Here is a 19,278-nt window from a genome sequence, read left to right as displayed (position 1 = left end):
CTGTAACACTACCTCTCCCTTTTGACTCGATTATTGTTTGTTTATGCCTATTTGCATTGGACATTTTATATCAATGCACTGGTAATTACGTTTTTACTTTGCTTTTAAATTGTAAATACCTAATTAAAATGTACTCCCAGTATGACAACACAACGAACAAACAATATGGTTCGATTCAATGCTCGCAAGTAGGTTACTGAACATATTTACATAATGGCACCACCGCATGTACATTGTAGGTTTGATTATGCGCTGAATTAAGTACATCCTTTGGAGTTGAATCATGGGCACCATTGCGCTCAACTTTTATGATATCTCCAAAATACAATAATAAAGGTTCGGGGTCTCTCCGTGCCTATCTCCGATTTCATAATATCTTCCGATTTTTGCAGAGAACTCCTGATTATTACATTATGTCTTCGATTTTCATTCTTCCAAGCAAGAAAAGTCCTACATGTGCTGTTGGATCACCTGTGAATTATTGTTGTGACAAAATAATTATTATTAGTATAAAGAGTTCGCTTCTTCACTAAATAGAATGTTAAGTTTAAACATTATTCACGTACATTAATTATTTTTTTTACTTCTGCAATAATACAATAATAAAAAAATAAACCAGAACAAAAAATCAACCACAGCAATAAAATCGTCCACAATTAATTTCAATCGCAAGAATGATCACTATGAATGCTGTAACTCCATATGCTATATCGCCATTCCCACGAAAGAAACTTATACGAGTGAACATTTGTCATTTTTGTACTGTATATACCAATCGTAAACTGGTATAGTTACCGGTCAATATTCCCTCTTATCACAAGCCAGTTTCAGGGTTTCAGTAATTAACTGGCTTGTCGCAAAACGAACGACAAATTCACAGGCTATCAACATAGGAGATGCTGAAATATCAAGCTTTCCATTGTGTAGAAAGTTATGTTTGTTCAGCTAAAACACAAAACTAAAATTGATTGATGTTAATCTTAGTTGATCTCTATGAGAATTTTAGCCTTTATTATTTCTACTCTTTGTGAAGATGTAAATTATGATGGTTATGTGCCTTGTACAAATAAACATGCATACATTTTTAAAAAATATTACCTCAATTTGTAGATCGCTTATATCATTGAAAATGAGTAACTCGTGAGCACATGATTCAACGTAAATGAAACAGCTATTAAGGACTAGCTGAAATGTTCTCTGGAAGAGTGCAATTTGGTTGAAACAATGAATAAAGCAAAATCTGCATCTATGTTTGGGAATAAGTAAGGATTTAAGTGATGCTTTGCACTGTGTAAGTACTGTACATTATAGTTCAGCATGAACTCCCTGGTAAACTCAACTGGCACTCAACTGGCCCATTAATTATGAAGTATGTATTTACTTTTATTTAACTTCGTGTTGGAGAAATCAGAAAATATGCACTTGCAAAAATAATAACAAAATCAACCATAGTACTTTATAACAGTTTAATAACAGTTGGGTTACCAAAAGTTTTTTTTTTTACATGCCTAGATTTACAGGTATTACAGTAGTCAACAAAAAGACCTAAAACCTGTCAAGTTTACACATTGGCCTGCAGATAAGCTGAGCCCCCCCCCCCTTCCAGGCCTTTATTTTTTTCCTAAATTATGCGGCTTGTACATGAGTATATATGGTAGTGTGTAAAATGTTTATTATCATTTGTGGGGGAAGAGTTCGCATATGAATTTGAATATAATACGATTGTGGCATGGCTTCTGAAATTTAACAATTTCACCAGGTTCTTGAAGTGTTATGCCAAAATAAACATTATGGAAAATGTTGCTTATTTCTGATCCATGAGTAAAGCCAGTAAGTTGTCTTTGTGATTGTCTTCAACTAATTCTGTATACAGTCATTGCTCAAAGAATAACCAACATGTGTTTCTTTTTTAACTGCATACACAACCAAACAGCAGACAGTGTGGTGGTTGATAAAAGATTCTCACAATTTAATAAACATCAAAAAACGAAAGCCGCCAACTTGTTTGCTGGGCTTGGCGATGTTATTAGACGCAATCAGTTGACCAGTAAATAATGTCCACTTTATTAGTGGGAAATTGAAAGGGTATGAAATTGTATATGCATTCAGCTTAAAAGTCTTTGTAAAAGTAGTTTTCACATGTTTCTTTTGATATTCACAAAATCTGAAGTAAATGTTATATGCATGCTGAAAGCACTTGTTGTTTGTTAATTATTCTGGCTGTAGTCATTCAGATGAATAGGCGCACAAGTGTTAATTATTGGGAATTTACAGTGGATAAAGGTACACGGAAACGCATATGAGAAAATGTTTGCAGTATGAAATTTGTACAGACACCGTACATAAACCTTGGAGTGGAATGAACCATACATGTGCTTCTTCTTTCATAATATAATTTCGCTGTTAATTTTTCCCATTGACTTCAGACATATAATGATCTGTGACAAAATTACTGAATAGTTTAAATATGTATGCAATTTTTACAATGGGATTACATGTATTATGGATTAACTGTATGCCATGACAGTAAAATATCAGACAGGAAGCAAATGGTGTTAATACTCTGTTCATGCTGTATATTAGACATTGACTTCAGGCACAATGATCTGTGTCAAAATTATTGAATATTTTAAATCTGCATGCAACTTTTTTGCATTATGGATGAATTGCATGCCATGATGGCACGATAGTAAATTGTGTTGATACCCTATTCATGGTATACATTAGACATGAATAAACGTATATGTGCCAATGTGTTTTTCTCTGAAAAAAAAGTAAAATACTGTAAAAACCCACATTAACGCTACCCTGCTATTAATGCAATCTAATTTTTGGGACCCCATTTATCGTGTCATAGTGGGGTTCCACTGTATTTGGATAATATTAGCAAGTTTTCATACACAGTCTTAAAACCTTGGAATATGATTGAGGCTAGTTTGTATACATTTATCATGGTCTTTGATGTACAATTTGCCTCTTTATACACCGCTAGTGGTTGAAGTTGGGGTCATATCATAGGAGGGAACAAATGATTTACTAAATCATTGGGGCCAGTTCAACTTTGATGCAGATTGCTAATTAATTATTTGATTTCACAGTATCTTAAAATTGTGTTCTGTTTATGCCCAACCAGTGCTATAGTGTGTTACCCTTCTCTCTCCCACTGTCTATCAACTTAGTTGTTCATTTAGGTTTTGTCAGGCACTGGTGTGAGGCATTCATGTTCCATGAACAAATTTTAAAAAAAATTATGTCAAGCACATATAAGTGGAAAACAAGATATAGGAGACACTTTTCTGATGGCATTATCTACAGTTAACATTTTGGTTTAAGGTTTTTATGTGAGTTTGGACTTGACATGCAGGCATAGGCCTTCTTATTGTAGACTACTCATATATATCAGTTAGGTTGTAAGTAGAAAGTTTTTTTCTTAACCATTATCTACATTCCTGAGCAATAACTTTTTTAAAAAAAATTAAAATTGAAAGAACTTGTGTCATTACTTTTGTCTGATTGCCTGTTTTTCACTTGTTCAGTTATTGGTGAGTGACATTTTTCCAATTTTGTCTCACCTGCATAAACATAGTATGACATGTATCACTTTCCAGGGGGGCCCCGAGTGGCCGAGTGGTCTAAAGCGCTCTCCGTTTCGGATCACTGCCATCTCACCTCTGTCTGTGTGGGTTCGAGTCCAAGGCTAGGCTAGTGTGGGTACGTGGGAAAGCCTGCCAGTAGCTTCTCGTGGGTCGGTGGTTCTTCCCTGGGTTTTTCAGGGTTCTTCCTCCACCATTAATACTGGCCGCCATGTATAGCCTATCGTGTGCTGAAAAATGGCGTTAAACACTACAACAACAACAACAACATCACTTTCCAAGTACTACATCAACATTAATATTTTATGTGAAAGTTTTGTATTAAAAGTTTTTGCAAGACTGGGAAGGGATAAACACTAAGTTTCTTAGTACACTTGCTTGGTATTCCTTATTGTAACCCAAATATGCATCTCACATTGTAATTTTGTATTTTATATACAAGAGGATTAAATGAAGTTCTAAGATGAATAGAGGAGAGGCCTGTTTCATTTGTCATCAATTTTGTTCTTATAATTCTTCTTGAAAGTTGAAATATTTAACAATTTATCAGGAACATTCTTCCCCAGACTCTAAAGATTTTGTCAGTATTCATTTAAGAGTGAAACCATTTCTTATTGCTGTAAGTTATGGATAAGTTGTAAAGAACATGGTTAAGTCTTTTGTTTATGATGTGTTGCACTGTAATTTTTTCAGCTTACATTTTTTGTTCATTAAAATGGTTGCATGGTAAATATGGTGTGTGTGTGTTCCAGTGTAACATTTTGAATGTTTTAAAGATAAATATACAAGAGTTCTAACTTATATTAATAATTAAAATTTATCAAAGTATTTGCAGGTCTGTAAATGATTTATAGAGAAAAAATTTGACTGTCTCTTTTCATTCTGACTAAAACAGGTAACAGAAATCCTCTTGAGAAAAAGAAGTACCATCAGTTGAGTTTTTATCGCAGAGTTTGGATTGTCAAAGGCCTTTGTGACCACATTGTGGTAAGACTTATCTCTGTTTTTGATTAGTTTGAGATTTCTTAAATATTTAATGGAACTGATGTCAGATGAAAGTCAGTTTTTGAATGGAAGGATTTTTTTTAGTTTGAATGCTCAATTAACACCAGCAGCTAATTTTTAGGTCAGCATGCCATAAGGTCAAGTGTGCTTATTGTACTACCCCTTTTCTGTTATACAGCAACATCGGGTTACATCAATTGCCATTTTCAACTTTTTCTCAGAACCTGCTAGACCAATTTCAACCAAACATGGCACAGAGCATCCTGGCACACAGGCCTTTCAGGTTTGTACAGATGTGACCATGACCAACAAACAGAAACACCTTTAAACAACTTTATTTCCAACAATGCTAAGTGGAATTTTATCAGATTTGACAAAATCCTGGTTTAATGACCTTTCAATCTTAAACAAATGATGCTGATCCATTATCAATATGGCCACTGTTACACAAAAAGATTTAATAAAGCATTTAAATTATTTCTTATCCAGAACTGCTGTATAGAATTAGACCAACTTGACAGAAAGAATCCTATCATGAAAACCTTTCATTTTGATACATATGACGGCAATCCACAAACAAAGATGGCCACTCTTACTACACACAGACCAAAAATTCAAACAACTCATCCAGAACTGCTGAATAGAATTTGAGCAAGCTTGACAGAAAGCATCCTGGCTTGATGACTTTCAAGTTTGTACAAATGATGTCAGTCTGTCAAAGAATCGTAGATATAGTAACTGTTACTTAAAACAAAAACCTTTAAATAACTTTTTCTCCAAAACTACTAAACAGAATTTGAGCAAACTTTGCAGAAAGCATTCTGAGTTTTTTTTTATAACTGATTTTGATCTGCCATCAAACATGGCCACAGAGACTAAAACTAGAAAACAATTTAACACAGAAAATATCTTACTGACTTTGTGTCAGCTATCTTGCATTTGGCAATTTAGACAGATGAAAAATTGTTGAGTGATATCAGACCCACTTGGCTCTCTTGTTGATGGACAACACTGCCAAGAATCACTGGACCTGGGCAATGTTGTATTGTGATAGTTGTGTTTGATATAATATGTACATGCAAATAAATGAGTCCATTTATGCAAAACAAGCATTGGTTGTGTCATTGCATGAATCCATTGTACAGTATGCAAATATTCCTGATAAATAAATGAAATCTTGTCATCTTCTTTCTGCCTTTTCAATGTTAATTAAATATTTATCAGAAAAATTAAAGTTATTTAAATTGCCGAACTAGACCTACTGGGCTTGTGTCAAAAAGTGAAGAGAGTACCTTAATTTAAGACCCTATACATCAGTTGTATTTGTTCTCATTGAGTGCACTTTTAGATACATGTACTTTGCAATTCTCACTTGTTGCAGTCCCCTCAAGACAAATATAAAATATTACTCAGGCATAATGAACTAAACAGCATATGCTTTGTCATTTTCCTGCTGAAATGTAAATGTGTATTAAGCAGAACTACCAGGGGCCAGGTCGACATGGTATCTGGTTTGGGGTAAGTCTGAAATGTAAATGTGTATTAAGTAGAATTACCAGGGGCCTGGTCGACATGGTATCTGGGTTGGGGTAAGTCTGAAAGGTAAATGTGTATTAAGTAGAATTACCAGGGGCCTGGTCGACATGGTATCTGGTTTGGGGTAAGTCTGAAATGTAGATGTGTATTAAGTAGAATTACCAGGGGCCTGGTCGACATGGTATCTGGTTTGGGTTAAGTCTGAAATGTAAATGTGTATTAAGTAGAATTACCAGGGGCCAGGTCGACATGGTATCTGGTTTGGGGTAAGTCTGAAATGTAAATGTGTACTGAGTAGAATTACCAGGGGCCTGGTCGACATGGTATCTGGTTTGGGGTAAGTCTGAAATGTAAATGTAAATTAAGTAGAATTACCAGGGGCCAGGTCGACATGGTATCTGGTTTGGGGTAAGTCTGAAATGTAAATGTGTATTAAGTAGAATTACCGGGGGCCAGGTCGACATGGTATCTGGGTTGGGGTAAGTCTGAAATGTAAATGTGTACTGAGTAGAATTACCAAGGATCAAGTCGTCATGGTATCTGGTTTGGGGTAAGTCTGAAATTTAAATGTGTATTAAGTAAAATTACAAGGGGCCAGGTCAGCATGGTATCTGGGTTGGGGTAAGTCTGAAATGTAAATGTGTATTAAGTAGAATTACCAGGGGTCAAGTCGACATGGTATCTTGCTTGGGGTAAGTGTACAGATACAGACAGTATTTTTAACAATTTTATTCTTTTATCTCTCACCTATCCATTTCCATTTTCATTCTGGAGCAAAACTCTTGGTACCAGACATTTTAACTGTGCCAAGGGTGTAGATGACTCCATCTTGTTTACTTTTTTAAACCCAACCCTCCATATCTATATGGGGGATATAGCTGTTATTATGTTTATCTATCTGTAAGTCCATAAACATTTTTATTTTCAGAGAACAACTCAAAGTTATTTTAACCAAACTTAGTACTTTTGTGAAGCTAGTTGTGTAGAAGTATCTTTGTAATGCTTGTAATTTTGGAATTTTCTTCATTAACTATTTCTTTTGTTACTGTGGAAACATAATTGCACTACTAGTATTAAGTAGTATAAAAACTAAAAGTGATGTGCCATAGTTTACTGGTATAAGTAGTTCAGTCCTCTTTTGTCAGGCATGTCATGGGAGATATAAAAGTGACCCATTGTGAGTGAGGAAACTTAAGAACGAGTGATATTCTAGAAAGGTTCTTTCTTAAACATGCAGATGAAGTTATACGATTTGTGATATCATATTTTAATTTGTTTCCATGAACCAAGAATTGAAATAAACAGAATAAATTGCGTAGCAGTGATAAAACTAAATTGGACCTATGATATGGGATCAGTGACCATAATCACCGGTCTGGTAGCTAGTGGTTAGAGTGTCCACCTCGGATGCGTTAGGTTGCAGGTTCGTACCCTTGCTGAGTCATACCAAAGGCATAAAAATGGTACTAAAGGCTGCCTCGATTGGTGATCAGCATTAAGAGGTTAGTGTTAGGACTGGTCAGCCAGGTGTCAGGATAATGTGACTGGGTGGGACATAATGCTTCATGTCTGTGGCTTGACGCCCCAGTGCTAGATATCACTATAAACTGCCACACTGCAGACATCTTAGTGACACGACTGAAAAATTGTTAAAGCTGCATTAGAAATCTAAATCACACACACACACTCAATGACCATAAATACATTACAAGATTAGCATCATCAGTATACTGTGCAGTGTTGTCATGAGGAACCACTATAAAAATTGAGAGTGCTGGTGTATGTGTCACTTTTAGTTTGGAATTTACTTTAGTTGGTGACCATGGAACATATCATCTCAGGATCTTGTTTAAGTCTGATAGAAATAAATGTATCATTTGATGTTTCATTCAAGTGGTTTAGAATCAAGATGTTTGGATACATTGTTCTGATAGACTAATTATTTAGATTGTTGATACTGTTTAAACTATCTTTAAAAATCTGTAAGCAGACGAAAAGAGGAGAGCTCTCCAATTTCTGTACATGTAATGCAGATATTAATTACTCATATCCAAAAATAATCTTTTAGACAAACAATTAATGGCTACATGTCATATGTGGAGTAATGGATTTTAAAATATGAAGAAAATACTTTCACAGAAGCATGATGAACCCTCACAAAGAAGAATATAAATTGTTTACAATGTAAAAGGTAATTAATATTTTAGTGGAGTATTAGTCTAGACTATTTAGTTTCATATTGCTTACACAGGAAACACAGGAGTCTCTGAGGGAAATGATAGAATCTCATGCCTTGGAAGATCAGCGAGATTATCACCTTGGAGTGGATGCTGATGGTTACACATATCATCATTTTCCACAGTTTTGTGGTGCTGATCTCCGAATATATCGACAGGCTCCGATAAAATATCCAAAATATGAAGTCAAGTTGGCGAAAGAGGAAATGCCTAAGAAAAGAAAGGTTTGTCATGTTTTTAAAAATTGCTTATGGCAAACTCGAAAAAGAGGTTATCAGTGCTTATTATGTCACCTTTCTCTATTTTGTACATGAAGTTTAGTCTTGTCTGTTAGGGTCCCAATTGCTATGTAATAGCTTTTTTATTTGCTATTAATTCATTTATTTTCACTGATTTAAATTTTCTTAGTTTTTTTTGTAAAATGACATTTCAGTCATTACTGTAAATACTCGTGTATAAGCCTGTTCGCGTATAAGCCGACCCCCCTCAAACTGAACAGGTATAAACACTAAAAAGTGAATGACCCGCGTATAAGCCGACCCACAACTCCGAGACATCTCAAGATGTACGAGGTAAGTTCTAAATGCATTTATTTAGGCAAACATATTTTAAAAAAATTACATGTATACTTATCTTATTTAATTTTCTGTTTTCTAATTGTTTCTGCCTAATTTAGATTTGTGTATAATCTGATCGAACAATGACAAGAATGTTGCAATTGCAAGTTGCTGTAACACTACCTCTCCCTTTTGACTCGATTATTTTTTGTTTATGCATTATTGCGTTGGACATTTTATATCAGTGCACCGGTACTTACATTTTTACTTTGCTTTGAAATCGCAAATACCTAACTCATTAAAATGTAATTACAGTATGACAACACAATGAACAACAATATGGTTCAATTCAAAGCTCGCAGTTAGGCTACTGAACGTATTTATATAATGGCACCACCGCATGTACATTGTAGGTTTGGTTGTGCGCTGAATTAAGCACATCCCATGGGGTCAAATCATGGGTACCATTGCACTAAACTTTAATGATGTAAGCAACCTTACACCGTATCTGTCAACTTTCACGCCAGGAGGAAAAGAAAAAAATAATCCCGATTATTGGGGTTGCTCCACGCCTACCTCCAGATTTCATATCTTTTGATTTTTGCAGAGAACTCCCGATTATTACATCATGTCTTCGATTTTCATTTCTTCCAAACAAGAAAAGTCCTACATGTTGTATCACCTGTGAATTATTGTTGTGGCAGAATAATTGCTTTACTAGAAAGTATTCACTTCTTCACTAAATAGAATATTAAGTTTAAACATTATTCACGTAAATTAATGATTTTTTAAAATTCAACAACAATACAAAAGAAAAAAAAACCAGAACAAAAAGAATCGCCCACAATTAATTTCAAGCCCAAGAGTGATCACTATCAATGCTGTAACTCCATATGCTATAGTGCCATTCCCACGAAAGAAACTTATACGAGTGAACACGTCATTTTTATACCGTATATACCATTGTTAATTACCATTGTTAAATTAAAAGAAGGAATTAAAATACTTACCACGCAGCAAATTTGTCATTAAAAAACTAATTCAGAATACATGTTTTATAATAAACAATACTAAATGCTTTACGAGTTGATAATAAGGGAACAAGGTCGAATGTTCAAAGAGGGGAAAATAGTTGCCACATGTAAGGTACCATGAAGCTGGCTATTTTGGTACCAGTAGTTCAACAAAATTGGGAATCTTTATTTGCCAATCAATTGCTTGTGCTTGCGTAACACACAATAGTGTTTCTTTGAATTGCGATGGTGGGCCAGTCGTTTTCACAACATAGTTGCATCCATAAGGATTAACTCTTAATTAGTCACGCTAGCTTTCTTGCTTGTTTATTTAAGACTAATCTTTAGCTATTGTGCAGTTTGACCACAGCTGACCAGAATATGAAAATAGGGCACGACCTGGGGTAAAATAGGTTGCGTCACAGGGAGAAATGGCGAGTCTTTTTGTGAATTTCATGCATATTGGACCAGATCAATCACTATTTAGTGAAAACAAGGCTTTAAAAATGCCACGAAAAACCTCCCAATTTTAGGTCCCAATCACTTTTTTTTATTCAGTCTCCCTGCTTGGCTGTTGAAAAGTTCATAGGTATGCCTTACACCCTGTTTTACAAAGTTACGGTAATCGTGCTAATATTATGGAATGAAAGGGAATTACACATCAATGTATTGGTATAGTTGCCGGTCAAAATTCCCTCTTAACACAAGCCAGTTTCAGGGTTTTAATGATTAACTGGCCTGTGCTGATGTCGCAAAATGAAATAAAAATTCGCCGACTATCAACATGGGAGACACTGAAACATCAAGCTTTCCATTGTGTGGAAAGTTATGATGTTTGTTCAGCCAAAGCACAAAACTAAAATTGATTGATGTTGATCTTAGTTGATCTATATGAGAATTTTAGCCTTTATTATTACCACTCTTCCAGAACATGTTGTTGTTGTTGTTGTAGGGTTTAATGCCATTTTTCAGCACACGATAGGCTATACATGGTGGCCAGTATTAATGGCAGAGGAAGAACTCAGGGAAATCCCCAGAAAGAACCACCAACCCACGAGAAGCTACTGGCAGGCTTTCTCACATACCCACATTGGCCAAATCTGAGACTCGAACCCACGCAGACAGAGGTGAGATGGCTGTGATACGTAACGGAGAGTGCTTTAGACCACTTGACCACTCGGGGCCCCTCCTGAACATGTAAATTATGCTGGTTATGTGCCTTGTACAATTAAACGTGCATACTTCTTTTAAAATATTACCTCAATTTGTAGGATCGCTTATATCATTGAAAATGAGTAACTCGTGAGTGCGTGATTCAACGTAAATAAAACAACTATTAAGGACTAGCTGAAATGTTATCTGGAAGAATGCAATTTGGTCGAAACAATGAATCAAGCCAAATATGCATATAATCTGTTTGGGAATAAGTAAGGATTTAAGTGATGCTATGCACGCTTTGTACTTTGTAAGTACTGTACATTATAGTTCAGCCTGGTCTCCCATGTAAACTCAACTGGCCCACTAATTATTAAGTCTGTATTTACCTTTATTTAATTTCGTGTTGGAGAAATCCGAAAATATGCACATGCAAAAATAATAACAAAATCAGTCATAGTACTTTATAACAGTTTAATAAATTTCGGGTTACCGAAAGTTGTTTTTTTTTACATGCCTATGTCTTAGGACATGGATAAATTACTGTTTCATGTCCCAGGGATTTACAGCCATTACAGTAGTCAACAAAAAGATCTAAAAACTGTCAAGTTTAGACATTGGCCTGTGGATAAGCTGACCACCCCCTTCTTCCAGGCCTTAAAGTTTTCCTAAATTATTTGGCTTATACGCGAGTATATATGGTATTAAATGTTTTGGATTTGGGGATGGGATCCTGTTATTTTCACAGGAGGATCATTTTTAACTGAGTCCATGAAAATTGGGTACCCTCAGAAAAGGAAAGAATTCACATTTTCTGTTTGTCCACTTTTACTTTGTATGTTCACATCTCTTTTAACACATTAACCCCTGCCGACGAGTTTACGTGGCAGGAGGTAGTAGCCTACTGCCGAGCTCTGTAGTGTCAAGATCATGTATGATACACTAAAGTGGGTGGTATTATAGAAAGATAGATGTAGCTCTACAATGATACCAAATAATCTGGAAGTTCTAGTTGCACTACAAAATACAAAAGGAAAAACCTCATTTTTTGGACCTGATTTTTTTCCACCCAAAATTTGCCCATGGTCGGAACCAGATTTTGTGTCCAGAGTTTAGACTTTTTGGTCTCAGATCAAAGGCAGACCAGTATGAACTGCAAACAGACAGATGAATCTTTGCAAAAAGTAGCATAAGATGGGCATTTGGAATAAAGAGTGGCCTTGATATAATTGGGTCCATTAAGCAAAAAAAAAAAAAAAACTTTTACCCTTCTGCTCATGCATGAGCCAAATAGCCAATAAAAAATGATGTTTCTAACACAACTAGGCATTAGGTTATTGAAAATCACCAGGAAGTTGATGTTTTCTACTCAAATTTCAGGCGAAAATGACAAAAAAACTCCAGGGGTTAATGTGTTAATGGGTGCATTTTGATGACGTCTCCAAATTTGAATATTCCTTGCGTATTTAATCACTTGTTCATCGACATTGTACATAAATTACAAATTTAGCCATTCCTTGACGATTTGTAAAAGTATCCAAAAATCCTTGTTAACAACCACAATTCTGCAACCCTTGTGCGTAACTGGATGCTAAATCTAGGTTTCATCTTTTCAGGTCAGAGTTATTCCCCCTTTTCTATCATTATTAAGTTTCCACTACACTGAATCTTTGTAACCATCATAGCTTAGGAACCATTCAGCATAGTTTGGTACAATGTTGCATTGTCTCCTAGACTAGTTGTGACTTGGGTAAATTTTGTCTTGTCAGCTCTTTTTGGGATATAGTTGGCCATATAGTTGACAATGAATTTGGTATCTTACCATGGAATATTGCTTGTAATTGGCATAGCTCAGAAAACATTCAAAATATTCTGATGGTTTGGTTTGGTTTGGTTTGAAAACTATAGACATACTTTTATGGGTTTATTGTAATTAGAAGAGTAATGGTGACCTAATTGCTTGTTTTCTTTACTTGAACATCTGCATGAGAACTTCAAATGTTTTTGGATTTTAGAAAAATTTGGCATGTGGCTTCAGATTGATGAGACCTTGAATAAATTTTATTTTCCAGTGTTCTGTTTTATCATTTACAGGAGCTGTGGAACCTACATACTTTGATTTCTGCAGTGCAACTTTACTAAGCTTTAATAAATTTCAGTCAAGTTTGGCATGCACCTTTTTATGGATAACAACTTGAATAAGTTTGATTTCTAGCATTTCAAAAAATTGTTTACAGGACTTGTGTACCATAATCATCCATCCTCCTGCCTTTAGTTTCAGCATCATTACTTAAACAAGCTTTATTGGTTTCAGCTAAATTTGGAATGCAACTTTATTTTGATGAGCCCTTGAATGAGTCTAATTTCAAGTTTTCTACATTATCATTTTTAAGGGTAGCCCATCTCTTAAGTTTGCAATCTGCTGCATAACGTTACTAAGATATGTTGGATTTGAAGATGTTCCTTTCCTTTGATGAGACCTTGAATGAGATTGATAACCAACATTCCACATCATCATTGAGAAGATTTAGAAACCCTCAATGCCCATCTTTTCCAGATTTTGACTTTCTGACAGAAGTTCTTATATTGAAAGCCCTGCCAAGCAAATTTGTTGTGAGTCTGGCTCTGTTTGATGTGCCTATCATCAATAGCTCTAGTATTTTATAAGTTATGCAAATAGTCATGTGAGTGCACATTGTTACCATAATTTAGCTGCATGTCCTGGATTCCATCATTACATCTTTTTATTGTACTCTGCATAACTATTACAAGAATCCAAGCTACACCACTTGTATATATGTTAATTTCAACAATAGACTGTATGTATTACTTTTCATTGAATAGCAACACTTTGGGGACTTGGTTTCTTGGGTTGTGGAATGTCGGACTTTGTGATCAGGCTTTGAAGATATCAGTTGGTATTAACTATTTATGAAAAAGTATATATGAATTTAGCAAACATAAGTGACTTTCCCATGTTAATGCACTAAAATGTTATGAAATAAAGTATCAACAATAGCTTAAGTGGTCCTGAGAGAAAAAATGAACCTTTGTATGGTGCAAACTGAGCTTTTTTTATGACCAAACACTAGTTGTTGAAATTCAGAAATTTTGCCACTAAATGGTAGTTCTATTCCAAGATTTTGAAATTCATGTGATTGTGGGGGATATCTGTGTTCAGCTTTTCTAGTCATCAGACTTTTCTTTACTTGCCAGAAGTATTGCTTGAACTCTGGGATACCTTCATAAAACTTGGCATACATTTACATCATGACTGGACAATGTATCCTGTAAAAAGATCTCTCATCTGCATATTATTCTCTATCTTCATTTATATTACAAATTGTATCTTCTGCCTCTCACACTTTTGTCTGGTTAATATTTCCAGAATCATTTGAGATGTTTTCATGAGTTATCTCTGCATTTTTTAATACAAATTGTATTTACAATTCATATCTTGCTGGGAGTATTCAGAAAGTACATGCTTCTCTGACAGATCAGGTTTAGTCCTGTAAATTATTATCAGACTGCTTTCATAGTGTCATTGATAACTTGAAAAAATATGTTGATGTACATCCAAATTTCAGATTGTTTAAATTTGCTTTAAAAATAGGAAAAATAGGCTTCCATTTCCTTGGAATGATAGAAATAGAAGTATGTTAAAAGTGCCCCCCCCACCGTAGGATTGTGTTAGGGTTTTATATAAAAATATATAAAATTACTGTTTCATGATTAATGTATAAAATTACTGTTTCATGATTAATTTGTATGAGATGCAAATATGTATTTGGTTTGCTAAGTAAGAAAATCAAGATCATTGCATATTTTGAAAGAAGTTGATAGACACTGATTCTTTCTTACATAGTAGTAGATGAAATACAAATTTCTGTGAATACTTTTGGCTTGAAATTTCTGGTCATAGTGGAAGCCATGTACTAATTAGATCATATTTTCACGTTTTTGCAACAGAACACAGGATTTCTTTTTCATATTGCACTGAATGTTGATATTCCAAGAGGTTTTTTAAATACACATCTCTGAGAGTCACTGACTTTCCTCAAGGTATGTGAGAAAGCCTGCCAGTATCTTCTTGTGCGTGGTTCTTCCCTGGGTTTTCCAGGGTTCTTCCTCCACCAGTTATATTGGCCGCCATGTATAGCCAATCATGTGCTGAAAAGTGGCATTAAACCCTAGAACAACAACAACAACTTTCCTCAAGAGTCAAAGATAATATTTGATTATCTGTCACTTATAATATTAATTTTATTCTATTATAATATGCACTTGTGTAGAATAGGTACCTACACGAGAGCTTATAGTTGAGTATGTGTTTCAAAACATAGTCACATTCTAAATTGTGCTAAAATTAAGATATACCCATCTTGTATTTTCCTAATTCATTGAAAAAGTAAGATATTGTACCACATTTGTTTTATATATAATTTAACTTTTGCACTTTTGAAACGATCCCAATTTGACAGGTTTTATTGCAAACCCCACCCCAATGCTGCCTAATGTTATGTTTATGAGCATTTTAATTAAATCTTTTTCTTAGAACCCTGTGCTTTACAATCCAACTGCAAAGAAGCTTAAAAAAAAGAGAAGGGTGATTGAAACACCAGCACCAGTGTTACAGCCAAGCAGACAGAGACCAAGCAGGTTACGACAGGTAAATAGAGGATCTTGCATGAGGATTGTTTAGATAAGAAATGTGTGAGATAAATTGGATAATATTGTGGCTTAGTTAATTGTGTTTCATAAATTTGTTATATCTTATTAAAGTCAGTTTGAGATTCTTCTTTAAATTACAAAAAAATCAGCTACAGGTACTACAGACGTAACCAGACTTATTCTTCTAAAAAAAAGTAAATAAACATAAACAGTTGTAAGAAGAAGCTTTCCTTGCATCATAAACTTACATAACCAATGCACTTTCAGTATACTGTTTAGCAGGTAAACTTTACAATTTATGAACTTACATTTTAAAACAATGATTTTTGTACCTATGATTTTTTTACTATGCCTAGTTTCACTATACATCTCGTAATTTCTTACTCAGATTGAGATTTTGCAATATCGTTTTTATTTCATGGTAGGTTACAATAATAGTTTTCCACTCTACTGGTCATAGACCACGAGAGTTTATAGGATGGACTGTTGTCTGACATCTCTTGTATTTCCATCCATTAGCACAAGTTTCTTACTGCTACTTCTAGCATGAGTACTCTATGTTGTGAGATACCCACTTTTTTTGACATTTCTGGTAGTAGAGATCAACTGGACGAGGAATTATATCATAATCATCTTTCATCTGATTTTTGTCCGCTCGCTAGTAATTGATGTATTTGCATAAACTGGCATTTGTTTTTGGGTGGTAAGTAAAATTCCTCTTCTTTTCACTCAGAATTAAATCCTTCAGAACACTCACATTTTCTGTAGTAATCCCTGTTTTCAGACTAGAACAACTGTGTATCTATCGACCGTCGACCCTTTTTAAATTTCTGATGCATGCATCACTCTGCTACCACAAATGTTCAGTAGGCAGGGAGGTACAGTATCTACAGTCGATCAAATGATGGCCAATTCCTTTTTTACAAGTGTACCTAGATAAAATAGTTTGCTGAAATTTCAAAGAAAACAGATTACCTTTGAAGCACTGTTATGAAAACATACTAAGCAAAGGGAAAAAAATCAGTCCCAATCATGCAGTACAGTTATTTGATGTTGCCGCCACAATAAGAAAGGGTCATCTGTTTGGTTCTCCAAAGCTGTCCTTTAGCAGTGACTTCAATAATGCATGCACCCTTCATCAAAGAAAGCTGACTACAATCTTCAATAAAAACAAAGAACTTTTCTTCAGATGCTGTCAGTACTGAACATAAATAAAAGCAATGAAATCTGATGGATTGTTTAATTTTCCAACATGACAGGAACACGTTTACTATGCCATGAAAGTTTTCTTTTTGCAGGAAACAGTTTATGCTTACGAACGCTACCAATTGTGGCTGAAAAAGCAAACTAACTTTTACCGACTTGGGAAGTACTGAAAAGTAAATGTGCTTCATCACTTGTTACATGATTGTACTATTTTTTTTCTCCCACTGAATTCAGACCTATATGACCTGTGACAAAATTACTGAATATTTAAAATCTTGTGCGTGCATAATTTCTATGGAATTACTTGTAGATTCAATGTATGTGATGAGATTCGTGGGTGAGAACACAGTGTTGATACTCTGTTCATGCTGTACATTAGATATGTACATATAAACAGTATACATGTACATGTACCAATGCGTGGGTCTCTGAATAAATTAAAATATTATACATGCCTTCTCTGTTTTCACTACAGGTGTATTTCTCATTTAATATGCATCAATTTAAGATGGTAACTGTGCCAATGAAGCACGTATTTTTGCATCATCTTCATACATGACACGGTAGGGTTCTATGGCTCCCAGCTAACATGTTATAGTGAGGCCACACTGTACTTACCATACTTTTATCGAAATCTGCAAACTTTGTGTTTGAAGTGAAGTATGTGATTTATAAATGGGGTGCAGATTACATGGGTCACTATAACTAGTGCTCATATACCTTTTGCATATTAATACTGTTTTGCTTATTTATGTGCCGGAAACCATCTAGAACCAGTCTAATGGGTACTGGAACTGTTCCAGTAAATGTTGCAACTGGTGCAGTGGTAGATGGCCGCTCAGTGCAGCTGGGGTTAATGTGATTACACAAGCTGTTAGTTGATTTCTTTATCGATGTAATTTGTATACATATATAGGCCAAAAGCAGGAATTTCTTTATAGGTATAAGTAATAATGGGTTCAAATGTGGTCTTGTTGGTTTTTGAGTTGTTGATTAAAAACTGACCATCCTTTAGCTGAGTTGATAAAAAGGAAAGCCTGGCTAACAATTTCAGTAAGACCAGTTAAGTATTTTTTAATGGTCTTGTTTAAGTGATGTTGCATTGTTCAGGATGTTTCAAGTTAAAAGTTGAATGAAAAATAATTCAGCTGTCCCTTGCTCAAGCTTATGCTAGTGTAATGAAACACTGGTTAAACATACTGCGTGTGTGTGTTTTGGATTTTTAACATAGCTTTAACAATTTTTCAGTCATATCGCTACGATGTCTGCAGTGTGACAGTTTATAGTGATGTCTAGCACTGGGGCATCATGCCGCAGACATGTGGCATGATGTTCCACCAAGTCACATTATCCTGACACCAGGCTGACCCGTCCTAACACTAACCTCTTAATGCTGAACGCCAAGCAAGGCAGCTGTTAGTACCATTTTTGTAAGTCTTTCCTGTGACTTGGCCAGGGATTGAACCCATGAACTTCCTCATACGAGGTGGACACTCTAACCACTAGGCCACCAGAGCGGTAAACATACTAAGTGGCACCTATGAACAACAAAAGCGTAAATAGAAACTGCATTAATCAAGGCATGCTTTAGATACTAATGAACATGAAAACCATTGATCCACTGGTTAAGAAGGACATCGTTAGAGCAATTAGACAATGACTGAAAAAAGACCTAAACATTGCTTTACATGAAATGTTTTTTGAGGTCCAAATAAACACACAAGTCAGTTTAATATGAGTTATTTTTGTCTTTTCATATTTGAAGTGTAGTATCACAGTGTTTTGTGACAAAAAGTACTACAAAAAGGTTTTGGACACGCTGAAATTGGATTCCAGGCATGTGGAATTTAAGACAGGGCTGGTGCATTTTTTTCTTTAGTCACCAGCCTTTGGCCTGTGTCTAAAACCTTTTTTCTTTCTTTGAGCACTGCAACAAAAAGAATAGATGCATAAATTAGTTCTGTGCATTCAGTAGATCACAAATTGATACTGTCACATGCCTTAGCATTTCTCTCTACAAGACTGGAATATGAAATGAATGCTAAGGGAATGGTGAAGGTAGATGTCTTTGATGGAAATGATATAAGCTTTAATTGTGTAGAAAATTCATATCACTCTTAGGAATATATATAGGTGCCCTTTTAAGTTAAAAGTTACAGGTTGTGAGGATTGCATGGGCAATCAAATAGCTAGGATTCAAGAATTATATTTTCATATTGCATGACTTAATTGAATTCTGTATATTCAATTTAAGAGCTGGGTTAGTTTTCTCATTTCCATACAGTTGTGTATGTATTATCAGTAG

The 19,278-nt window shown here is 35.0% G+C and overlaps 1 protein-coding gene across 1 annotated transcript in view; it reads left to right on the top strand.

Annotated features, from left to right (window-relative positions):
- LOC149785036 (uncharacterized) overlaps positions 1-19,278 on the top strand; it is a 72,222-nt gene that overhangs the window by 30,859 nt on the left and 22,085 nt on the right. The window contains exons 8-10 of the mRNA XM_089978742.1: positions 4,489-4,580; positions 8,386-8,595; positions 15,652-15,765. Of these exons, the coding sequence (XP_089834868.1) occupies positions 4,489-4,580; positions 8,386-8,595; positions 15,652-15,765 (416 nt within the window). The remainder of the gene's footprint in view (positions 1-4,488; positions 4,581-8,385; positions 8,596-15,651; positions 15,766-19,278) is intronic.

Source organism: Sinohyriopsis cumingii, chromosome 13 (assembly GCF_028554795.1).
Source record: "Sinohyriopsis cumingii isolate HCF-2022 chromosome 13, ASM2855479v2, whole genome shotgun sequence".
In the NCBI taxonomy this organism is placed as follows: domain Eukaryota; kingdom Metazoa; phylum Mollusca; class Bivalvia; order Unionida; family Unionidae; genus Sinohyriopsis; species Sinohyriopsis cumingii.
The sequence above is the reverse complement of the archived record's forward strand: the minus strand, read 5'-3'. Positions and strand labels throughout refer to the sequence as shown.